This window comes from Maylandia zebra, linkage group LG1 (genome assembly GCF_041146795.1).
Source record: "Maylandia zebra isolate NMK-2024a linkage group LG1, Mzebra_GT3a, whole genome shotgun sequence".
Classification (NCBI taxonomy): Eukaryota; Metazoa; Chordata; class Actinopteri; order Cichliformes; family Cichlidae; genus Maylandia; species Maylandia zebra.
The window spans coordinates 43,281,825-43,306,501 of NC_135167.1; the positions used below are offsets into that span (position 1 = coordinate 43,281,825).

General features: G+C 41.0%; 1 protein-coding gene across 5 annotated transcripts in view; it reads left to right on the top strand.

Moving 5' to 3' along the window:
* Positions 1 to 24,677, top strand: part of LOC101468455 (multiple epidermal growth factor-like domains protein 11) — a 267,137-nt gene that overhangs the window by 150,980 nt on the left and 91,480 nt on the right. For all 5 annotated transcript variants that reach the window (XR_013099674.1, XM_076887043.1, XM_004568657.5 and 2 more), the window contains exon 7: positions 23,701 to 23,947. Coding sequence is in view for 4 of the 5 variants with exons in the window: in XM_076887043.1 (XP_076743158.1) it covers positions 23,701 to 23,947 (247 nt within the window). In the remaining variant the exon portion in view is untranslated. The remainder of the gene's footprint in view (positions 1 to 23,700; positions 23,948 to 24,677) is intronic.

Sequence of the window (24,677 nt, forward strand, 5' to 3'; positions counted from 1 at the left end):
TGATGATTGGATGATATGAGGTTTTAAAATAAGATGGGGGCTGATTATTCAAGACCTTTTATGTGAGAAGAGGGATTATAAACTTGATTATGGATTTAACAGGGAGCCAGTGAAGAGAAAGGAATATGGGAGAAATATGAGCTCTCTTGAATTTTCATTAGATGAAGCTCCTAATTTTATATTTGAATTTTAAATCTATTTTTTTTTTTGCTGTAACCTTAATGTTCAAATTAACATCCAACTGGGATTTTAGTGCCTGTAAATGTAAACTTCTGCAAATGATTTCACTACACTATGAACTTTATTAGGACTTTAAGAATGAAATGAATTGACGTGTCAGTCCGTTGCACCAGGAGCACCTGTATCACCTTATAGTGTGTAAAAGAAAACCCAAATTTCCTTCATCTTAGGGTTAACCAAAGAGTTGTTCACTAAAACTGCTTCTTGGAATAGGCCCCAGGCCCCAGTGCAACAATAAATAACTGCTACCTCAGTCACCACTGCACTGCACAGTGCTGCACAAAATTGGTATGCACATGAAGAAGGATGCTGCAAAGGCTAACTTTCCTGAATAAATAAATGTTTAGTGAGAGAGCTCTTCGCACACTCATGCCATCAAATCTAATAAAAAAATTAGGAATGCATATTGAATTCTTTTGTCCAGGCTTTGAACAAATCAACTCACTTAGAACTGGTAGTAACTAAGAAATTCTTATTGCATTTGCATAACTTTTTGCTGTGTCGTGAAAAAGCAGTAGAATGAACCCCTAAAGCTTTTCTCTCCTTTTTCCAAATGGATGGAGACAAAAAGCAGAGCAGTATTTAAAGTAGGTACAGCAGATGATTTAATGACACAAATCAGCCATGCACATTGTGTGCAAGCATTACCTAACAGCATAAACCAATGCAGTACAATACAGTGTTGAAACATGACCAACAACTCCATGAAATGCTAATTTTGCTGTGTAATCATATCATTGACTTAAAAAAAAAAATTCTCTGCAACCAAGTAATGCTGAGCGTGTAAAGATCTGCCAACATGACTTGTAACACCATTACTGTAGCAGTTACCCTTCACTAAGTCAAAGTGAGTAAACAAAGCAGCTTCACCTAATAGAAACAGAAAGCTATATGTGATAGATTTATAGCCAAAATATTCAACAGTTTTATAGTGAAACTGTGCTTTCTATAAACTCTTGAACTGCAGTCTGTTTTGTTGCATATAAATATACAATTTTTAGAGGTATAGCACAATAAAGTAGGCTGATGCATTTGTTATGTCATTGTCTCTTTATTATATGATGTAATCATGGAATGGGAGACAGTGTCAGGGACTATAAAGGCAGAACGAGGGTGTATATGCCCGAGGTATTGGTTCTGATGGACCACAGGTTCCTGCTAGAGGGGAGTATCTAAGTCTCTTATGGAAGGCAGATCTGCCTTTGTCCTTGCATTGGCAGATGATGGTGGAAGAAGTGAGGATGGATTTCAAGATGTAGGAGTAAAACTGCACCATCAGGCTGTAGTTCTTCAGTTGGCATTGGAAGTAAATCCTTTACTGTGCCATGTTGATAAGTGAACTGATGTTTTGCTCGCACTTCAGTTCCCAGGAAGTTTAAGGAGTTCACTGTCTCTACTGAAAGGCATGTATATTAGTGATGGGATTTCCGGCTCTTTTTAGAGATCCGGCTCTTTCGGCTCCGACCGGCTCTTCAGGTTGTTTTGTTGCTTTAATTAATTTATTATTAACAATAATGTAAAATTATGCACAAAAGGAATTGCTAACGTAAAAAAAAGTGGTTTTATTTATATATGTTTATATATAAATATATACAGTGGCCCCTAGAGACAAAACACGTACAAACTCCAAAACACATTTCTAGCATGAACTGAACTTCCAAAGCAGAGCTACTAGATCACTTAAATTACACAATTGAAAGCATGTGTGTATTGTTTGTGTATTTATACACAAGCACTCATATATATTCAAATAATTTAAAAAAAAAAAGTTCATTTACCTGTTATTACCACACACCAAATCCGGTCGTTGGTACTTGCTGGCTTGTGTAGCCACTAGGTAACAAAAGCTCCACACTGCCCCTGGAGCACTTCTGTTGTCTTTTGTACGTGCTTTGTCTGTAGGGGCCACTGTAAATATACTTTTATTTATTCACTCCACATAAAATGTAATAAATAAATCATATAATATAAAAAACAATTATTCACATTTCAACTTTTAACTATTTAAAATTTCAGCTTTTTCCTTTTAAACAAATTTAAAGTGAAACAACACAAAACACTGCAAACCACAACACAATTAAATATAAATTGAAATATGAAAACAAAAAGAAGATGCATATTCTCTGTCATATGGACCTGCATGAACAAACTTTCTGAATCCTTTATCATCTGCAACTGAATATAGTTGTGGATGATTACTATACCTTTCTAATGTGACGTTGTTGTTCCTGGCTCTCTCTCTCCCTCCCGCTCTGTTCCTGTGCTACTCAGCCTGTAACTACCGCCCCTCCCCCCCCCTGCTCAGCGTAAAGCACGAGGCTTGCGTTCGGAGTGAAGCGGGAAAAAAGTGCGAGAGAGAGAGAGAGAGAAAGAAAAAACACCCACGGCTCGCAATAAGGAGCCGGCTCGTGTCGTTCACGTCAAAGATCCGGCTCTAAGAGCCATTTCGTTTGCGACCGACACATCACTAATGTATATGCAGTGTTGGGAAGGTTACTTTTAAAATGTATTCCACTACAGATTACAGATTACATGTCCCAAAATGTATTTTGTAATGTATTCCGTTACATTACTCAATGAGAGTAACGTATTCTGAATACTTTGGATTACTTAATATATTATCATGCTTTTTACAACTACATGAATGCACTACTGCTGTGTGATTTATTACTATTACTGAAGGCTACTCTCCACACCAACACCAACTAGATGTTTAAACCTTAATATAAATGAGTAACAGTAGGTGGACATTAGGTAAGGCTGCACTTTTTGCAGCGATCTCATATAGAAAACTATTCCTCGCGTATATAAAACAGGTCCGCGGCTCCAAACCGTAGTAAAGGGACCTCTGGCTGATACGTCGGGTTCGTGTCGGGCTCGTAGCTGAAAACTAGCTTTACTTTGTTGTCTGGGTCAACTTTGCTAGCGAGAGACAGAGAGAGGCGTTGAAAGGCTGCTGCAACTGAACTTATTGTTTCGGAGGAAAACACGAACACAGTGTGCAGTCGAGTCTTAACAGCTTACTCACAGCTGGGCTACACTGCCCATGAGGCTCCATTCTTTAGGGCTATGCCTGTAACACTCTCTTATTGCCTTCATATTAAATAATTTATTGAACAATAATTTTTAAAAACATTTCTTCACGTCATTATGCGGCCGCAAGTAGAGGTGACATGGGCCATGAGATCGAGACACAGGAATTAGATCCTCTTATTGCGTGTTTGTTTGGGTTTCCACCGGCGTGGAATCACCAAAAACAGAGAGGCCATAGCCTAACATGTGAAACAGGAAGAGACCGCCGTGTAATCCACTTATTTCAACAAAGTAACTGTATTCTGAATACCACCTTTTTAAACGGTAACTGTAACAGAATACAGTTACTCATGTTGTGTATTTTAAATACGTAACACTGGTACATGTATTCCATTATTCCCAACACTGTGCACATGAAGATGCGATGTGGTGAGGGGGTAGGGACTAATAAGTGTATACTTCTGCCTTCTCCTTTTCAAACAAAAGAATGGAATGATATTTTGTAATGATTGTGAATGCACATGTTTGAAATAAAAATGAACTGAACTGGTGGGGCTGGTTTTAACCTCTAGTCCACAATGAGGTCAGAGTGTGTACAAATAAACTCTATGAGCCAAAGCTCAAAATTTTAACTGAACCACTCAGTTAATTTTTTCTTTCTCCTCTTGAATCTTTATGATTTCAAGAGTAATGGACTCCTAAAACTGCTTCCAGACAGTGGAGGGGCTACACCAGTGCCAAATATCCTCCTATAAGGATCAGAGTGCTCACTGAGGGGTGCCCCTTTGTAGACTGAAGCTTTGGCAAATAAGAATGTTTGTCTGATGCATCTATTTGGAGAGGTATACAGTGTTTTGATCCAGTCTATCAATGAACCAAATCCAAATTTTGAAGGGCTGCTACATTCTTTTCTCCTTTTTGCCACAATGTTCTATCTGCATGTAAGGAAAAACTGTGCTTTCTAATTGGATGGAACAATAATATATTATATTTATTACAATGCATGAGACTTTGAGGTCTTCAGTTATGAGGAAACCTGCAGTCAGCCGAGACTGTTTCACTAAAAACTCTACGTCCAGATGAACAGAATCAATGTTTTGGGGTCAGATTTTGATCTGCTGATCTTGCCAGTTGCTATTCAAATCCTGTATTGGTGATGGCCAGAGGGGCCGATGGCGCGACATGGCAGCCTCGCTTCTGTCAGTCTAATAATAATAATAATAATAATAATAATAAACTTTATTTATAAAGCACACTTAAAAACCAAGGGTATGCCAAGGTGCTTAACAAGTAAAATAGAGTATAGGAGGAGGATAATAGAAATAGGACCAAAGCAAGTACTAAATATGCAAACAGATAACTGTCACTAATACATAGGAAAGCAACAGGTACAGAGCAAACAAGAATTTAAATGAGCATAGAAGTGCATGATATAAAATCATAAAAGAAATATTAACTAGAGGGAAAGGCAAGATTGAATAAGTGGGTTTTTAGTCGTGATTTGAACAGTGCAATGGAGTCAGATGCGCGGAGGTCGAGAGGAAGGGTATTCCACAGTACCGGGGCAGCCAGAGCAAACGCACGGTCACCCCGGGACTTCAGTCGAGATCTGGGTTGGGTCAGAAGTAGTTGAGTGGCAGATCTGAGTGTTCTAGCAGGAGTATGTGGTTTGAGAAGTTCACTAAGATAACTTGGCGCTAATTTATTAATAGTTTTGAAAGTAAGGAGTAATATTTTAAATTGAATACGGTACTTTATGGGCAGCCAATGCAGGCTAGCTAGGACAGGGGTAATATGGCAAAAATTTCCTGGTACCAGTCAAAAGGCGGGCTGCTGCATTTTGGACTGTTTGCAGTTTAAGAAGAAGAGAAGAGGGAAGGCCATAGTACAAGGAGTTACAATAATCCAACCTGGAGGTCACAAAAGCGTGAATAAGCTTCTCCAGGTCCTCATGCGGAATATAATGCCTAGCCTTAGAGATAAGGCGCAGTTGGTGGAAGCTAGATCTCACTACAGCAGACACTTGCTTATCGAGTTTGAGCGAGCTATCCAGCAGTACACCCAAGTTACTGACATAGTCACAGGAAGAGCTAGCAAAGGAACCCAGGGCAGCACAGAGTTGGGCACGAGGGATTTTACTGTTGAACACCACAATCTCAGTCTTCTTATCATTTAAAACGAGGGAATTACTCAGGAACCATTCTTTGACCTCCCGCATGCATTCTTGAAAGTAGTGCAGGGACACAGCAAGGTCGTCAGTAAGTTCAAAATAGATCTGTATGTCATCGGCATAACAGTGGAAGGCGATATTGTATTTTTCAAAGATTGTGCCTAGAGGGAGCAAATACAATGAGAAGAGAATAGGGCCTAAAACTGATTCTTGAGGCACACCACAACAGACCGGAGCGGAGGAAGAGGAGAAGGTGCCTAAGTGAACTGATAAGGATCTATCAGCGAGGTATGATTTAAACCAGTCGAGGGCAGTGCCTCTAATACCCACAGTGTGCTCAAGTCTTAGTAATAAAATGTTATGGTCTACCATATCAAAGGCCGAAGAGAGGTCCAGTAAAACTAGGACCATAGAGCGTCCAGTATCAGTGATTACAAGAATATCATTAAGAACTCTAACCAACGCTGTTTCAGTGCTATGCAATGGCTTAAAGGCAGATTGAAATTTCTCAGCAATATTGTTCGTGTCCAAGTACGCCTGGAGTTGGGAGAGAACTAGTCTCTCCAGGATCTTGGACAAGAACGAAAGCTTAGAGATCGGTCTATAGTTTGAAAGGTCATAACAGTCAGAATTTCTTTTTTTAAGAATCGGGTGGACTACAGCATGCTTAAAGGACAAAGGAACACAGCCTGAGAGCAAGGAAAAGTTCATAAGAAATAGGATACTAGGTCCGATTACATCAAAACAGTCCTTAGCTAAACGAGATGGAAGAATGTCAAGCACAGTATTGGTGTTATTCATTTGAGCAACTAGCCGCTTAAGAGTCAAAAGTGACACAGGCTCAAACTGGTGGAAAGTTGAAATGCACTCAGGAATGGGGAGAGGATATAAAGCAGGGGGAAGGGAGGACTTAAGAGATGAGAACTTTTTTAAAAAGTGAGTTTGAAATCGCTCACAAAGACCCTGAGAATGAATTAAAGGCATGTCCGGGGAAGGGTTAACCACAGAGTTAAAAATTTTAAATAAGGTACGGGGGTTATGGTCATTGGCCAGGATGATTTTGGACAAGAAGGACGCTTTGGCCGTTTTAGCAGCACTTTGGAATTTTAAGCGGCTAGTCCGTAGCATGTCATGGGAAACCTGAAGTTTATCTTTTTTCCACCTTCTCTCAGCGCGCCGACACACGCGACGTAAGGCGCGCGTAGTGTCATTAAGCCAACACTGAGAATAGGTTCTAGGGCGCTTCATCTTAATGGGGGCAACAGTATCAAGGATTGAAGAAATCAGCGATAGGAAGGAATTAGCACAGTCATCAACCGAGTGAAAAGAACAACAGTCGAGAGTGACAGATGCAGAATCCAAGAAAGACATAGAGAAGTTTGACATCGCTTCAGCATTAATTACACGTAGCGGGCGAAGGGGAGCCGCAGGATGTAGTTCATTAGTGCATAAGCCAGTATCAAATATAACTGGGAAATGATCCGAGATCCCAGCGTCACTTATATCCTTGATACAAATGTCCAGACCATATGAGAAAACCAAGTCCAAAGTATGTCCTTTAACATGCGTTGGGTCATTAACCCACTGAGCCAGGTTAAAAGAGTCCGTTAAGGCAAGGAAGTCTTTAGCAAATGAGTCATCCTTACAGCAAGTGTGTATGTTAAAATCACCGACAATGAGAACACAACCATACTTAAAAAGAACGGAGCCTAGGAGATCAGCAAAGTCCGTGATAAAATATTTGCTATATTTAGGCGGTCGATAAACCACCACGCAGAGTGTGGTCGTGGATGCAGTCATCTCCAATAATTGGACTTCAAAGCTAGAGTAGGTAGGTGAGGGTAGCTGCCGAACTGCATACGAATTCTTAAAAACCGAGGCTACGCCGCCACCCCTACCAGTAAGCCTTGGTGAGCTAAAAGCAACACAGTCCGACGGAAGAAGTTCAGTAAAAGGGATGAACTCACCAGGACGAATCCAGGTTTCAGTCAGGAATAAGGCATCAATCCCATTAGTGGAGATGAAGTCATTTAAAAGAAAGGTCTTATTGACCAGCGACCTGACATTAAGCAATGCCATCCGTATCCTAGGGGCTAAGTCGCCACGGGTGGTGCGTCGTAGGACACTTAGGTTGCTTCGGCAAACGCCGCGTCGGAGCGATGTTATCCAAACCCGAGCAGGAGAACATGCCACAGGAATCGCAGGGTAGACTTCGTGGTCGGCCAAGCAGATCCAACGGTGGGTGAGTTCTGCCCCAGGGCAGCTGTGGCTACAACTGTAGCTGCCTCCACCAGTGTGTGAATGTGAGAGTGAATGAATAGTGGCATTGTAAAGCGCTTTGGGTGCCTTGAAAAGTGCTATATCAATCCAATCGATTATTATTATTATTATTATTATTATTATTATTATTATTATTATTATTATTATTTAAAAGTATGCAGTCCAGAGTATCTTACTAAGCTGGTGTTGAGACATCTGAAAACTTTGTGACAACATCCTAAATTTATTATAAAGTGTAACTTTATAAAATTATGTAGAAGTAATTTTGACAAAACAGTTTTCAGCAAAAATTAGTTTCAATAAAAACTGAATGTCAAGACAAAAAACCCCTAAAATAAATGGAATTCACATAGTAGTCTAGACACTGTTTTATTGGTAGTCTTCTAATGTCCTGTTTTTTGGAAAGAACCATACGGTCACTTTGTTTGTTTGGTTAGTGCTGTTGTCCAAAGACATCATCCCAGCCTGCGCAAAACTCAGGCCAATCAAGAGTAATGGCGACATTAAGGCCCCGTGAAGCTGCTGCAGCGGTCGCTGTGCTCACCGCTGCAACCTCATCTCACAGTCGTTTGTTTTTAGACTCGCTGTTAAGGTCTAGGAAGCTGCCGCATGGTAGGTGTCGCCACTCAGTCAGTATCGCTACATTTTTGGTAAAGTTTTTTCCACAAACTCTCAAGTTTTTAAACTGGAGTTCAGGACTCAGTGTGCGTCTGATTTTACTGTAAAATTGTGAGTCTGTGTGACAGCTTGTGTAGAAAAGCAGAGCTATTTTGTGGTCCTGAAAGATCCTGTGTTCTGTGCATAGGGCAGTTTATCATAACTAATTAAGTTATGGCTGTTGTGACACCTGCAAATTTGCCCTTTTCTCACTTTGGCAATCTGGCAGCTGCATCGGTCACCTGCACTGAGCTCGGGTCCTTTTGTAACAGAAGAAACATGAGAAGAGCTAGCCCTCTGAGCTCTGATTTTGTTACTGGCAAAGAGTGACTATACCATAGACAGACCTAGAAATATTCCTTAAAGAGTGGCCTTTGCCAAAGTATATTATGCAGCTCTTAATTTAGTGCAGAAAGTTCTGCTTAGTGCCAGCGAGCCACTCTTGATCAAAGTCATTAGTCTCTTGATTTGGACTCTTTGCTCCTGAATAATTGAGGCTGTGAGAGGATAAAGGATTTGACTATGCTGGCTCACTAGTTAAGAGAAATAAAGATAACTCCTCTCTTTGAGAGAGCAAGAGACACATGGAGGAGAGAGGTAGACAGAGGACAGGAGGACTTGAAAGACGAAAAGAGAGTAAATTAGAGAAAGATTGAGAGGGAGGGAGTGCGAGTCTGATTTATGTGTTGTCTGCTCATGGCTCTGTCCACCGCAGTACTGATGAAACATTTAACACTATAATATCTGTGAAACTACCACCCACGTTTGATTAGTAAAGTTGCCTACATATGCATGACTTTTCCCATTTCTCCTCCAGGTTGTTTCACCTCTGTTTTCTGCCTTTCTTCTTTTTTAGCCACTCATTTAGAGCAGCTGGCACTGTGAAGCAAACTCACTACACTCTGTGTGTTGTACTGCTCATTTTGGGAAGACAGTTTAGTCTGTAAGCATATGTCAGAAAGATAATTGGTGCTTTGATTTATGGTTTTTAAGATGATGTAATGTACAACAATATGTTATTTCTTCTGTTTTCTCTGTTTGTTTTTGTCTAGCCAGATTCAGAATCATAAAATACTGATTCTGATTAGACAAAGCCATTTTATTATTACCCTATCCCTAAGGAAATGATGATGATGTCTTCAGATTCTGATTTATCCACTTATTATACTCCAGCTCCAAATCTGTTACGTGTACTTCAGTAATGTATTTATAGACCATTGCATTACAAGAGAAATCGTGCATCATAATCTGTTGTCTGATGGTAGCTCCACTTTATTCAGCAGAATACCTGGGATTCATTGGCCTAGAAAATTAAAATGCTAAATTCCAAATTCTCTGCTGTTCATTCTGATGGGATGACTGTAGAGGAAATTGCATGCTTCCCTGCATCTATCATATTCACTCTGCAGAAAGATGCTTGTGGTGTTTTGTTCTGAGCTGTTATCTTGTCACCTCAGAATAATTGAGGAGCAATAGTAGAGTTTTACCACATGTCTCAACCCCAATTATCTTAAGGGGCAGCCTGTCTTGAGGCCTCAGGAGGCTTTAAACAAACGAGTTTGTTCAGCATTGCTACCAAATGTTTCCAGTTGTTCTGAATGGCTGGACGTAGAGGTGGAGAAAAAAGCCTCCTTACTGAATCTCGCCAAGCTTCTGATCTAATTCTAAAAATCCCTCTGGCAACCTGATCAGAACCCTCTGTCTGCCCCCTGCTCTAGATTTATACTCAGAGACTGTATTTTCTTTGCATTTGCCCCCAAACTATGGAAAAGCATACTTCTCACAGTCCAATCTGCTCTCTCCATCGATTCTTTTTAAACTAGGCTTTAAGCTTATTTTTATTCATTGGCAGTTGAGTCTGTCTCCTTCTTTGCTCATTGTACGTCATATGGCTTTTTTGAACATGACGGTATATGTGTAACCGGTTTCTGCTTCACCCCGCCGCAACACGTCAGCCCAAAACAGACTCCTCGACTCTGCATGTGTTGTGTTTTTAAGAAGACAAGTAGTCTCTGGTTGATCGTTGCCCCTTTATGTCCTGAATGGAAACGTTGTATCAGTGCAAAGGGCTTGCCGCACATAGGGTTGCCAACTCCCTGAAAAATAAATAAGGGACACCTCGTGGCCAGGGCCGGGCAACCCAGTTGTCTTCACCCTTCCCAGTGTGGTAGCTCTTTTTTTTGTGTGTGAAATTATTTTTTAACCATTTGACTTGAACTTGATTTAAGCAGATGCATATTCTTTGTGATATGACCATATGGGAAACAAATGATCATTTAGCCATTTATTTTTAGCTCAAAATGACAACATTAACACAATAAAACAGGTCTCTTTCTTAAACAGAAGCCTGTCATGCTTAACTTTTGAGAATATAAGTAAATCTTTCTTTAAAAGAACTCTGTCCTGCTTAACTTAAAATTATATAAATTAATAGAAAACAATAGAACAAAAATATTCTTGTAACTGTGCACATATAGTGCATTTAGTACAATTGGCTTCAGTTGAGGTATTATTTCAGCTTTTCTAATGCTAATCAGCTGCTCCTGTTTGTAAACCCACTTGTTCCCATGATTATGCATCTTAACTCATCATCATTATTCATCTATGTATTACTTTTATGTATTAGTGATCTATTTGTTGTAATCATCCATCCTTGCAGTTGTTTATTACACAAAATAAATTATATTATCACACTTCTGGCCACATAGAGCTGATATTCACTGCACATGCCCATATTAACCTTAACCAGAGGGTTTAAAAAAACAAACCAATGTTTACATACCATATCTGCTTCTGCCGTGGCCTGGTGGACAAGAAATTGGTTAAGGGTTCCCCGAGCTTTCACGCCCCTCATGTTCTTCATGTGCCCACCACTAGAAGCATGCCTATGGAAAAAGTGCGCCGGCACACAGTGCAGTGTTATCGTGCACTTTCCCAGCCAGGTGTTTTCCTTTTCCCATTCCTCCCTGTACTTTTGCAGCCTTTTTTCCTTTCTCTGAGCGAACAAACATTGCTGCTCTAATGCTGGGCTCACACTGTGCGATTTTTGGCCCATTTTGAGCCGATTTTTGAGTCGCGCGGCCGATTTGGTGATCGGCCCGATTTTGGCCTTCATCATGCATCATGTAGTATACGTGGGGTAACGAGAAGCGGTTAACACCTCACGACCAGCTCCCGATCATCAATCGCTCGTGAGGGTGTCAACACAGCCGCTCACGCACAAACACGTAAACGTTGGTGTAAAAGATGGAGCAGCACGGCTGTGCAGCCTGTGATCTGGACACAAGCGATGGAGGCACAATTTGTAGAACTTTGGAAAGCTCATCCGAGCCTTTTCGATGTGGCATCACAAAATTATCACGACCACAACAACCGTGAAAATAGTTGGATCTACACTGCTGCTCAGTCACAGCTGCCTGATCATGTTTTTCATTAGCAATTTAGCAAAGTTGATGGTGGTGGTGTGTCTGTGTGAGTGAAAGACAGAGAGAGTGAGAGAGAGCGACAGATTTTCTGTTATAACCTTCATGTTATGGAGGCACAGTGTGAGCACTCAGGTCGCATCAGAGCATCGGGCGGTATAGTGTGAGACCCTGCATCGTGACCTATGAACTTCTAACCCCTGCGAGTCAATCGTGCAGTTTGAAAATCGCACAGTGTCTGCCCAGCATTAGGTGTACTGTCATCCGAGACTTGCACCGCAGTGTCGGCGTTTGTTTCCCTGTTGGCCATGCTTGTTGTTGTGGTCATCTGTTGTCTTCTGGTATTTTCTCCGCAAGCGACCTTTCCTCGACCAATGAGATGAGCGGTAATCTGACTTGTCATACTCGAATTGTCATAAGTGTGCTGTCAGCTCATTGGTCACAAAGCAGGAGAGGGGCTGGGAATTATGCTTTCAAACAAAGCGTTAATTCCATAAACATTTATAGACTACTTTTGATTCTCACTGTATTACGGGACAAAGCGCGTCCCTTATTAGCTCAATACGGGACAATTCCGTTTTTTAAGGGACGGTTGGCAACCCTAGCCGCACACCACTCACACAGTATTAGCATTCTGCTTTAGCATTCTGCTTTAGCATACAGTTTTACACAATTTTAAACAAATGAAAAGTACGCTGTTTCCCCATTACACTGACATTTGTGGCAAGTGGAATAATACCACAGAAACACTGTTACATATGTGCTATGGCTGGAATTGCAATGTGTTTGAGGAGCGGACCCAAGAGCAGATGAACAAGAGACAAAACTGAGGAGTAACAAAAAGCGTTTATTTAGGCTGATGGGAAACACAAAAGGCAAAGGTGAACAGAGGCGAAACTAAACTATAACTGATGCTGAACAAAGGGAAATAGGGTAATGAGGAAAGTGCAGACGTTTGGGGAAACACAGCTGACACAAATGAACATGAATCCACAGGGCAAGCAAAACTAAACACACTGAACATGGAAACACAAGACTTTAAAAATAAAACAGGAAACATGGAGAGACGTAAAGAAGAGACAGAAAGAGGGAGGGAGCGACTTAAACACACGGGAGATGGAAAAAGGGAACGAGACATGACGGCTGCAGAAACATACACGGATACACATGACAGACAGTGGAGACATGGAACAGAGCCCGGAGACAAGACAAGTAAACAGGAAAGGGAGACGAGAGACCTAACCGAGACAATGTGGAGACAAATAAAACTAAACATACAGCCAAAGAAACAAATAACTAATAGTAACTAACAGAAAATTAAAACATTCCAAATGAATAATTCACAAAAAGACAATGACCTCAAAAATGCTGGATCACAGACCCCTCACAATATGTTTAGCCTAACACGTATTTTGCAAATTTCTGTTTATCCCCTTGTTTATTTTTATCCATGTTTTTGTGCACCGTTTTGGCCAATGTGTGATTTTTTTAAATGTGCTTTATAACTGACTCTCCTCAGCTGAACCAGCTGACTGACAATGTCTGGTTCTGCCGGAGGTTTCTTCCTGTTAAAAGGGAGTTTTTCCTTCCCACTGTTGCCAAAGTGCTGCACATAGGGGGTCATATGATTGTTGGGTTTTTTTCTCTGTATCTATGAAGCGCCTTGAGGCGACTTATGTTGTGATTTGGCGCTATATAAATAAAATTGAATTGAATTGAATTGAATTGAATTAATTTTCTTATTCATAAAGTCACTTTCAAAGTGCATAGTGGAGAAAATTAATTTGTAGAAGATTTATTTTTACAAACACTGAAATAAGGATGGTGACAGCTATTATATCATCGATTTATTATTTATGTGTTAAACAGTCACACTGATGTAACAGATCTTGAAAATTATTTATTTAAATGTATTTAAAACGATGTTTTAAAAGCAGCTGCCGACAATCTGTTGGTAATCTGATTACATTTCATGCTGAAATGTAATTGATGTCAAACAACATTGTGAAGGTTCAAATTCTGAGAGGATTCAGCTCGGATCATTTCCCAGCTCATCCTGTCTGGATCCATTTTGGATCCATTCATAGTGGCTTTATTTTTTTAAACTGAGCTGAGGGTGGATCCGCCCACAGTCTGATGTTATCTGGGTAACTTCTCTCCCAGGACCATTAGTTTCTCCACATTCTGTCATATCAGGTTACACCTGAGTGATTAGATTTAAAATCAAATGTAAAATTAGCCTTTTGATCTGATCAAAGATCAAGCTAGCTAAATGATACATGAACATTAAACTAAATTGATATATTACAGATAGGGGTGCAACGATACACAAAATTCACGGTTCGGTTCGATACTTTGGTGTCACGGTTCGATATTTTTTCGATACAAAAAAATGTTCATGCCTTTTTAATTTGTCATTTATTAAAATTCTAAATATATATTTTAACTCAAAAGTAGTTTTTAAATTTAATGTTGCTGAAACAACAAAGTAATAAAAAAATCTATCTGATCAAGAAATCACTCATCTTTGGAAAAGAGAGTTTATTACAGAGAAATGGCTCTTTCCAAAATAAAAGCTATACTATACGCTTCTTCTGGGCTATATTCTCAGCAGCATATTAAACATATCAGGTCCCCATAAGGAGAATCCTGTGCTAACGGCTGTCTAAATGACTCGGCTAAAGTTTGTAGCATGCGTGCTTGTTGTTTTTGTCTGCTTCCACTTGTCTTTGCACTAGGATGCTGTCGGAGTAAATGTGCAGTCATATTCGTTGTGTTCCCACTAGTGCTGTCAGCGTTAATCTGAAATGACGTTAACGCCACAACACAGCAAATCTCCATTAAAGAGCTACCCTTGATCGCCCCGTGCGTGGGGCTGGACGGCGTCAACACGTTAACGAGCTAACTGCGCTAACACACTAGCTCCCACCAATGTAATTGAGCATTGCGTGGCACATCCAACATACTGTTTTACTTTAGTCCATGACGTGCTTACCTTCAGGGTCATACGTCACATGAAGACCAAAATAGTTCCAAACGCCAGATCTGAATGAGGGTGGGGGAGGTTCAATTTGCCATGTTGCAACGAGCTTAGCTCCTGTCTCGCTAGCTTGCCCTGCGCTCAGTGAATCTGCGTTCGACTACTCCGCCTAGGCTGCACTGTGAGCGCAGACCCACTGAGCACTCAACACAGACAGCATCGTCAGAAGGAAAGTTGATAAAATAAATTAAAAATTTTGTATTGTTCGATACATATGCGTACCGAACCGAAAGCACTGTATCGAACGGTTCAATATCGATACGAGTATCGTTGCACCCCTAATTACAGATTCAACTTTAATTCATCTATGATGATGGCAAAGTGGCACAAACTGATTAAAATTCTTCTTCGTTCCTCCTGTCATTATATTATGGTCAGCACTTAACTCAGGGTGAACATACTCAGAGCTGATTGAACTTACTCTGATTAGCTGTTTTTTACATTTAACCTTTTGCATTGTCTATATCAGCGGTCCCCAACCGCGCCACGGACCGGATTATGTCCGACAATATTTGCAACGACTGGCCTTTAGGTTGTCGCAGATAAATACAACAAAATAAAACAAGTACCGGTACCAAAAAAAGAAAGAAGATTTATTCATAACACACAGGAAAAGACCCAGGGAAACCGAGTTAACTATGTAAAAAAATAATGATAAAAAATAATAAAAACCCTGAAAACCATACATTTCACACCCGAGCCTCAACTCGTGGCCTGGTACCGGTGCGTGGCCCGGGGGTTGGGGACAGCTGGTCTATATTGTCTGTTTTGGTACCTAATGTTTTGTTTATTTTAACCTGAATGTTCCGCCCTTTGTGACTACCTGTCTATGAAAAGTGCTTGATAAATTAGCTTTACTTACTACTGTTCTGGAACAGGAAACGCAGAGTTTCCAAATCAAAGTTAATCAGCTCAGAGTTTATTTTTAATTCTGAGTTGGTTGAACATGCTTCCTTTAACAGGGCCCAGGTCATGTGTGTTCGTGTAATTTTGTTAATTTGATCGTTAGAAATAGGTGTTTTAAGTAAGAAGTTTGTCCTATTTCTTTTTGCTAGAGACAGAATTCTTACTGTAGCCCCATCAAGGCAGTCGAATGCTCTTTTCCAACAGTATCAGAGTAGCTGAAAATAATCCAAAAGCCTAGTTTTTGTGCTTTATTGTATATGAGATTGCAGATTTTAAAGTTCTATATGAATAAAGCTGATTTGGCTTGGCTGCAGCGAGGTTTTTCTTTCGGGATGCGGAGCTCAAACACCAGCTGGGTTGGTAAACAGCAATTTGATGTATTGAATTTACTGGTGTCAGTAAACTCCATACAGCAAGGTTAGCTACAGATTTCAGTTATTCACCCCACCTCCTTCAGAGCCAATAGTATGCAGACTCAACATATCTACTTCTCTCAGGGTTCTCAGGTGCTCAGCTGCTCAAACTGCTCTCTGCCAGTGAGGATTGACAACTTTGTTTTGGAATCCATCATGAGGGCTGGTGAGACACACCCACTTATACAGTGGTGCAGACCAACAACAGCAGTGTCGCAGTCCAGTTCCAGAAAGATTCTAGTTTGTGTTTTAATGCAAAGGAACCAAACACTGAATGTTTTATTCTTGTATTGCTATATACATTTGCTGTCAATGAGCTGCTTTTGAAGCCATTTTATCGTTGACATGTGAGCAATCAATGAAAATCATTTGGTAACCATGGTAACGGAACTGTGGAGCAGGTGTAATGGGTTGTTCATGATAACGAGCATTGACCTCCTTTCTCTGACTGACTCAAATAGAGAGTAGAGTAGAGTAGAATAGAATAGAATAGAATAATCCTTTGGTTGTCCCACAACACACAGAACAGAAACATACACAATTTTTACATATTTACATCAAGGACAATGCCTCCTCAAATGTCTCAAACATATGGGATTAGGATGTGAGCATAACTTCTTCAGTCATTTACAGTCATTCAACCTACAATTTGTTTGTTAATCTGCTTCTGTCTATTTATACCATGCAGTGGATTTGATTCTTACAGTAACACCTATACATACATATATTTACCAATCTACAGTGAAGAAAATCATTATTTGACCCCCGCCGAATTTGTACATTTGCCCATGCTCATGAGGTCTGCATACATCTCAAGAGGGGGTTTTGCCTCCACACTCTCACAGTCCTGGCATGCTGCCTAAACAGATGAGACATGATTAGATAATGATTATCGGCTATTGACCATCCACCCGTGGTATCTCCCCCTGAACCCACTGCCACGTCCCTCCTCTGCAGCTGAGCTGCAAACTACACCCTGCGACCCATCGTCTGACATAAACGTTATTTATAGTGTGTCTGTCTGAGTACAGTTTTTGGTTGGACAGAGGGGGAAGAGGGGTCCTCTACCTAGGGCTGTGCGATATGACCAAAACCTCATATCCCGATATAAGACATCTATCGTCCGATAACGATATAAATCACAAAAATGTAACATTTTCTGTCAATTCTGTGAAACTCGGGCAGCTTGACTTGCGTGAAGTGTTTCCAGCTGCGCGTCGTGTAGCTGGAGTCGAGTGTTTTAACCGATGCATGAAACGATACATTTTTAGACATAAGTTGTAACGGCCGCCGTTTTCTTTGTGAGTATTTATTACACGGCGTGCTGCGGGGGAAAGCCTGTTCTAACGTTTGCGTCTAAGCTTTATTTTTTAACACCTGGCGGCTCTTTTTTACTTCTCATCCGTAAATAATCTACTCTTTCACGTGATTCAGTTTATTTTGAAAAGTCTCAACAGGATCTTGAGCTTTATTGTGAAAGGTTTATGTGGAACATAAACAAGCGGACAGGCGATGGTGTTACCGTCATTGTTGCTAACGACAACGCATAAAAACAGGCGCTTGTCCGTCTGTAGTGTGGTTATATTAAATATAAGAGAAAGAGAGAACTTTAAGAAATTAATATAGCCACTACAGTGTCCATCAACTCTATGAAAAAATATAACCATAAACAGTTTATTTTGCGACACCACGAAACAAACGATAGCGTAAAATGAAACGATAGACGTTTTTATATCGTCATCCATATATATCGTTATATCGAACAGCCCTACCTCTACCCTTTGTAAAAAAAAATAGCCACAAAGCATAATGTTTCTACCTCCATGCTTGACTGCGAGGATGTTCTTTGGGTCATACATTTTGTTTCCTTCAAACATAGCAGGTCAAGCTAATGTCAAAGAGCTCGATTTTGCTTATAGCCCTTTCTCCCAAGGCTTTTCTGCATCATTTGGATGTTCACTGGAAAACCCAAGCGTCAAGATTTTATTTCTTTATTATCAGTTCACAGTACTGGACATACAAGGGAATCCCTGGACTCTTTTTGTCTCAACATAGTATTAAAAGACACTAAAAGGAATATCTTTAAAAAAAAATCAAGCATATGTACAATAGTGCAAATATAGTAACATGACACAGTAACATATGTACATGGACATATAATATATGTCCATACATCAAGTCATTCTCTTACGCTTATCCATTTCAAGATCAGGGGGGAGCTGGAGGCTTTTCCAGCTGAGGCAGGGTACTGTACACCTTGTACAGTCAGACAGCTATTCATACCCCTTCACACCAATGGGCAATCTAGACTCACCAATTAACCTAATCACACTATTTGCATGTTTTGGAGTACACAGAGAGAGCCCATATAAACATGGGGAGAATATGCAAACCCAAGGTCCTAGCCAGATGTTGGAATATAATCCAAGACCATCTTGTTGTGATCCAGCAGTGCTAGCCACACCACTGTGCTGCCCTGTACTATACATATAAATAATATACATAATATAAATAAATGATGCTGCTTGTGAGCACAGCTTCTCCTGATCACTTGGTGAATAAAGCTGTTCAACAGTCTAGTGGAACGAGCCTAGAGGCTGTGGTACTTGCTCCCCGAAGGCAGGAGACTGAGGAAGGACTGCGAGGGATGAGCTGCTGATGGCTCTATGGGTGAGGCAGACGGTAAAAATGTCCATATCAAAAGGAAAAGGGTCACCGATGATGTCTTCTGGCAGGAGGTTGTGCAGGCTCCGTACCACACAGTGATAAGCCAGTAAGAACCCTCTCAGTGGTTCCCCAGTAGAATAGTGGGAGGTGGGACTCGTGCGCTTCTCAATTCACATAGGAAGCAGAGGTGAGTTGTTTTTTTTATTTTTTATTTATTTATTCAAATCAGGCAACAAAGTATATATCTCATTTACATTGACATAGTTTTTTTTAGCAGAGGTGAGTTTAAGCGTTTTTGGTCAGTGGTGTCATCGAACTAGGAGAGGTCCTCAGGATATGCAATCCCAGGAATTTGGTGCTTGAATTAACTGCCTTGATTTAAAGTGATTATTGTTTCTATAACGGTTGACCAGATGGCTCCCCTCATTCCTGTTGTTGGCTTCATCATTGTTTATGGTAAAAACATCCCAGTCCCACTGTCTGCAAAGCTGACAGTGGGATTGGTGCTGTAGGTTGATACACAGTCATGAGCCAGTAGCGTGAAGAACAGTGAGCACACACCCTTGTTGAGACCAGTGCTCAGTGTGATGGTCTTGAAGGTGTTATTGTCTTGGTTTTGAGTCACAATCCAAATGATTGTGTTGAATGCTGAACTGAAACTGAAACACCATCTGCACATGAGAGTTCTTTGTATTCAGGTGGGTGAGGGCAGAATGGAGAGCAGCGGAGATGGCGTTTGATATGTTGTCTGTTCCACCTGTCTTACGTGGTTAATCCTGCAGAGGGTCCTTTTCACAGTATCTGGGGTCAGACACATTACCTATTTACCTGTTAGGGAGTGGTCTTCTGTGCCAGTTTGTTGTATGGTGTTCCAAAGTGCCCAAAGAAGTCAATTAGGGACTCTTCATTTCTTAGTAAGTGAGCAAATTTTAAATTCAGCAGGGGACCAAATCATTATCTGTTGGTACGCTTACTCATGTGTTAATCAGAGATGGGCAGTAACGCGTTACTTGTAACGCGTTACTGTAATCTGATTACTTTCTTCAAGTAACGAGTAAAGTAAGGGATTACTATTGTAAAAACGGTAATTAGATTACCGTTACTTTCCCGTAGGAACGCTGCGTTACTGCGTTACTAAAACCGTGATTTTTTGCGAGAATGTCTCACGACAGTGACGTAAGCGAGTGCGCCGTTAGTGACAACAGCTGTGTGCAGATCAACAATGGATCACATATCGAGTGCAGAGAGAGTATGAGCGTGCAGCGTTTAAAGCGTGGAAGTACTGACCTTACTTTGAGTTTGATTCCATAAAAAGTGACAAAAACATTAGTGTCCGTTGTGCGTGGGAAGAAAACTTCTTTTTACAGCGAAAAAACCCCTAAACTTCCAACAAGCACCGAGTAGCTACGACGTAATGGGAAACTCACAGAGAAACTCGCGGATTCTTCCACTGACCGCGGCACACCTGCACCAGGGTAAACCTCCGCCTGCCCCACTCCTGCTTTACAGGTGAAAATAGAGCAACAGGACCGCTGAGTCTTTGACTTTATTTATTTTCTGCTGTGTTTTACTTGCATCTATTTGAAAGAGTGAGTGAAAACACAAAAAATATTTTATTTTATGTGCTGGAATGTGCAGAAAATAAGTTTAAATGTTAAACTAATTTATTCAACTCAGAGAATGTTGCAGATAATTAAATTTTTGCTTGATGCATGAAGTTAAAAGATTAAAACTAATAAAACAAGTTTAAAAAAGAGACTTTTCCATTTGATGACATTTTGTATGATGGATTATGCAGAAAAAGTAGAACTGGGCTGAGAGATCTATCGCTTTATCACCTACTCAGGTTGTAAATCGTGTTTTTAAAAAGTAACTAAGTAACTAAGTAATTAATTACTTTTGAAAATAAGTAATCAGTAAAGTAATGGGATTACTTTTTTGGGGAAGTAATCAGTAATTAGTTACTGATTACTTTTTTCAAGTAACTTGACCAACACTGGTGTTTAAGTGTTGTGGTTGAGGTGTCGTATGGCTTGGTGGTAAAAACTGTTTTTGAGTCTTGTAGTCCGAGCAGACAGACTCCTGTAACGTCTGCCAGATGGTAACAAGGAGAACAGCTGATGTGCGGGGTGGCTGTGGTCCTTGATGATGCTGTGTGCTTTACGGAGGCATTGCTGGAGATAAATGTCCTGAATGGCAGGAAGCCTCGTGCCAGTGATGTGCTCTGCTGCCTTTACAACCCTCTGTAGTGATTTACGGCTGCTGGCAGAGCAGCTTCTGTACCAAACTGTAATGTAGCTCGTCAGCAAGCTCTCGATCGCACACCTGTAGAAATTTGAGGTGATGTTGGCGTTCATGCCAAACTTCCGCAGCCTCCTCGGGAAGTAAAGCCGCTGGCGAGCTTTCCTGATAGCAGTGTCTGTGTGAAGGGTCCAGGAGAAGTCCTCGGTGATGTTGACTCCAAGGAACTTGAAGCTGCTGACCCTTTCGACCTTGACACCGTTGATGTGGATGGGCTGGTGTTCTCTGACTGGTTGTTTCCGGTAGTCCACTATCATCTCTCTAGTTTTGCTGATGTTGAGAGTCAGGTTATTTTCCAGGCACCACTCGTACAGCCCCATCACCTCCTCTCTATAGGCCATCTCATCGTTGCCTGTGATGAGGCCCATGATGGTTGTGTCATCCGCAAACTTGATGATGATGTTGGACTCTTGTTTAGCAACACAGTCGTGTGTGAACAGGGAATATAGGAGGGGGCTAAGCACACATCCCTGTGGCGTACCTGTGTTTAGGACGAGTGGTGAGGAGGTGGGCTTACCAACTCTCACCACCTGGGGCCTGTTTGTGAGGAAGTTTAGAATCCATCTGCAGATCGGTGTTCCCAGCCCAAGGTCGACGAGCTTCGTGGCAAGTTTTGAGGGGATGATGGTGTTAAATGCCGAGCTGTAGTCGATGAAGAGCATCCTTGCATATGTATTCCCTTTCTCCAGGTGAGTGAGGGTGGTGTGCGTTGCCAGGGCGATGGCATCCTCTGTGGCTCTGTTTGTCCGATAGGCAAACTGAAGAGGGTCCAGTGTGTCAGGGAGGGAGGAGCAGATATGACCTTTGACCAGCCGCTTCAGGCACTTCATGATGACGGATGTCAGTGCAACAGGACGGTAGTCATTCAGACAGGAGACCACTGATTTTTTGGGAACATGAATGATGGTGGATGCTTTGAGGGACGTGGGGACCACTGACTGCCTTAGGGAGAGGTTGAAGATGTTGGTGAACACCTCTGCCAGCTGGTTGGCGCATGCTCTGAGAAGCCGGCCTGGGATGCCGTCCGGTCCTGGAGCTTTGTGAGGATTGACCTTTTTAAAGGTCCATCTCACAGCTTCTGTTTTCAGAGTTAAAGTTGCAGCCTCACTGTCCTCCTGAGGGTAGAGGATCTGCTCTCTGTTGTCTGCGTCAAAACGAGCATAGAAGTTGTTGAGCTCGTCTGCGAGAGATGCAGCGGGCTGAACACTAACTGTGTTGACCTTCTTGTAGTCAGTGATGCAGCGCAGTCCATCCCACAGTCGCCTGGTGTCAAAGCTGTGGTAGCTGGACTCCATTTTGTCCCTGTAGTCCTTTCTGGCCTTTTTTATGGACTTTCGGAGGTCGTACCTGGCTGCTTTGTATGCATCAGCATCCCCGGAGTTAAAGGCAGAGGTCCGCACTTTTAGCTTGGCACAAACAGCTTTATTTACCCAGGGCTTCTGATTGGATATATGCGGACTGTGGTTTTTGTGATCATCCATGCACTTTCCAATATTATATATCCAAGATTAGTGTTTCGAGTAAGTGCTACATAATTATCTCAGGTGAAGTGAGAGTGAAATTTCTATTGTAGTTTCTCCAGCATTTTTTTTAAATTGAAAATAGAATAGAATAGAATTCAACTTTATTGTCATTGCACATGCACAGGTACAGGGCAACGAAATGCAGTTTGCATCCATCCAGAAGTGCTTTAGCCATGATATAGATATATTACAATATATATTAGCAATAATATAGATATGTGAGTATATTACAGAAATGGGTCTATTATGGTATGTTATAATGTACACGGTATGAAGTATGTTGTGAATATTCTATAACTATAAGTATGTACAGGCTGTAGTGAGTACAAGCTATGTACAGGATATAAATATGAAATAAAAAAACTATACAGAAGATGAGATATACAGTTATACAGAGATGTGAACTATGCAGGTTATAAACAGTTGTAGGGTTAAAAATTATCGTATGTACAGAATGATTATTTACACAGAGCTATACAGTAGTGCAGTTAAGATAAGTGAGATATGTGGATAATTTCTACAGAGGCTGTATAAAGTGCTGGTGGTTGTGAGTGGTGGTTCAGTCCATGTTATCATTGCTACCACACTGTGACTAAGAATAGAACACAATCCTGGTAGTTTCCTGCAAAAGTACACAACATGTTTATCTGTTCAAGACTTTTCTGTTGCTATAGCACACTAAGTGGCTGTTTCAGGCCAGTTTCCACCTTTACAGTGGCAAAAAACGTTTTTATTATTTACTATTTTAGGCCTATTCTGTACTACTGAGTTGGTCTGTTTTGTGTTTTTATGTTTTTGTTTTTGTTTTGTTTTTTAATTTTGCTCAGTTTATAATAAAGCTCAGTTGCTCAGGTTGTGTTTCATGTAAGACTGACAAAGCTGTGACACCATGAGTGCAGTAGGTTCCTTGCTTCACGGCTGACCCCTCACTGCAATTGTGAATTTGCTGTTGGAAATTAAAACCACAAGTAAATAATCCGTTGTGTGGCTTCACACTTTATAGCTTTAAATAATGTTTAATGATTCATCCAGTCCCTTTTCTTTACAGGCTGCGAGAGTGACTTTTGGGGTCCACACTGCAGTAACCGCTGTCAGTGCCGCAACGGTGCCAAATGTAACCCAATCACAGGAGCGTGTGTCTGCACTGATGGCTACCAGGGCTGGCGCTGTGAGGAGCCCTGTGACCCCAAATTCTATGGCAAAGACTGCCTGCTGGAGTGCCAGTGCCTTAATGGCGCTACCTGCCATCACCAGACTGGCGAGTGCCTCTGTGCACCTGGATACACTGGGGCCTTGTGAGTTGAGTAACATTAAATAGGGCTGCATGTCTTTCAATATGACAAACAGCATTTGACTGTTTTAAATGCGTATGATTTTTTTAAACAGTTACAAATCTGAATATTAGCATACAAAGCAGTATAACATATCCACATTTTCTACACATTTCTATTTCAGTCTAGTCTAAACGTAAAAACAATGCTTTGGTGTCCATACTTTCAAATTTGGGCAGAAAATTATGTAGCAGCATTACAATCTACACTACCAATCAAAAGTGTGGGCACACCTTCCCATTTAATATATTTTCATGACTATTTACATTGTCGATTCTCATTGAAGGCATCAAGACTATGGATGAACACATATGGAATTATGTGGTAAACAAGAAAGTGTGAAATAACTCAAAAAATAACTCTTCAAAAAAGCTACCCTTTGCTTTGATTACTGCTTTGCACACTCTTGGCATTCTCTCAATGGATTCTCTCCAGCTGCACCATTGCACACAAAAAGGCACTTCATGGGGTCATTAATATGGTCCAAAAAAATCACTGGACATCCTCTTCCCTCCCTGAAGGACCTGTACAGCACTCACTGTCTCAAAAGGGCATGCAGCATCCTACTGGACTGTACACAGCCAGGACACCGGGTGTTGAAGCTGCTGCCATCTGGCAGGATATTCATGCTGCTGAGGCAGACTTTTTTTTTTTTTTGGACTTTTTGGGGGAAAAATAATAATGTGCAATAAAC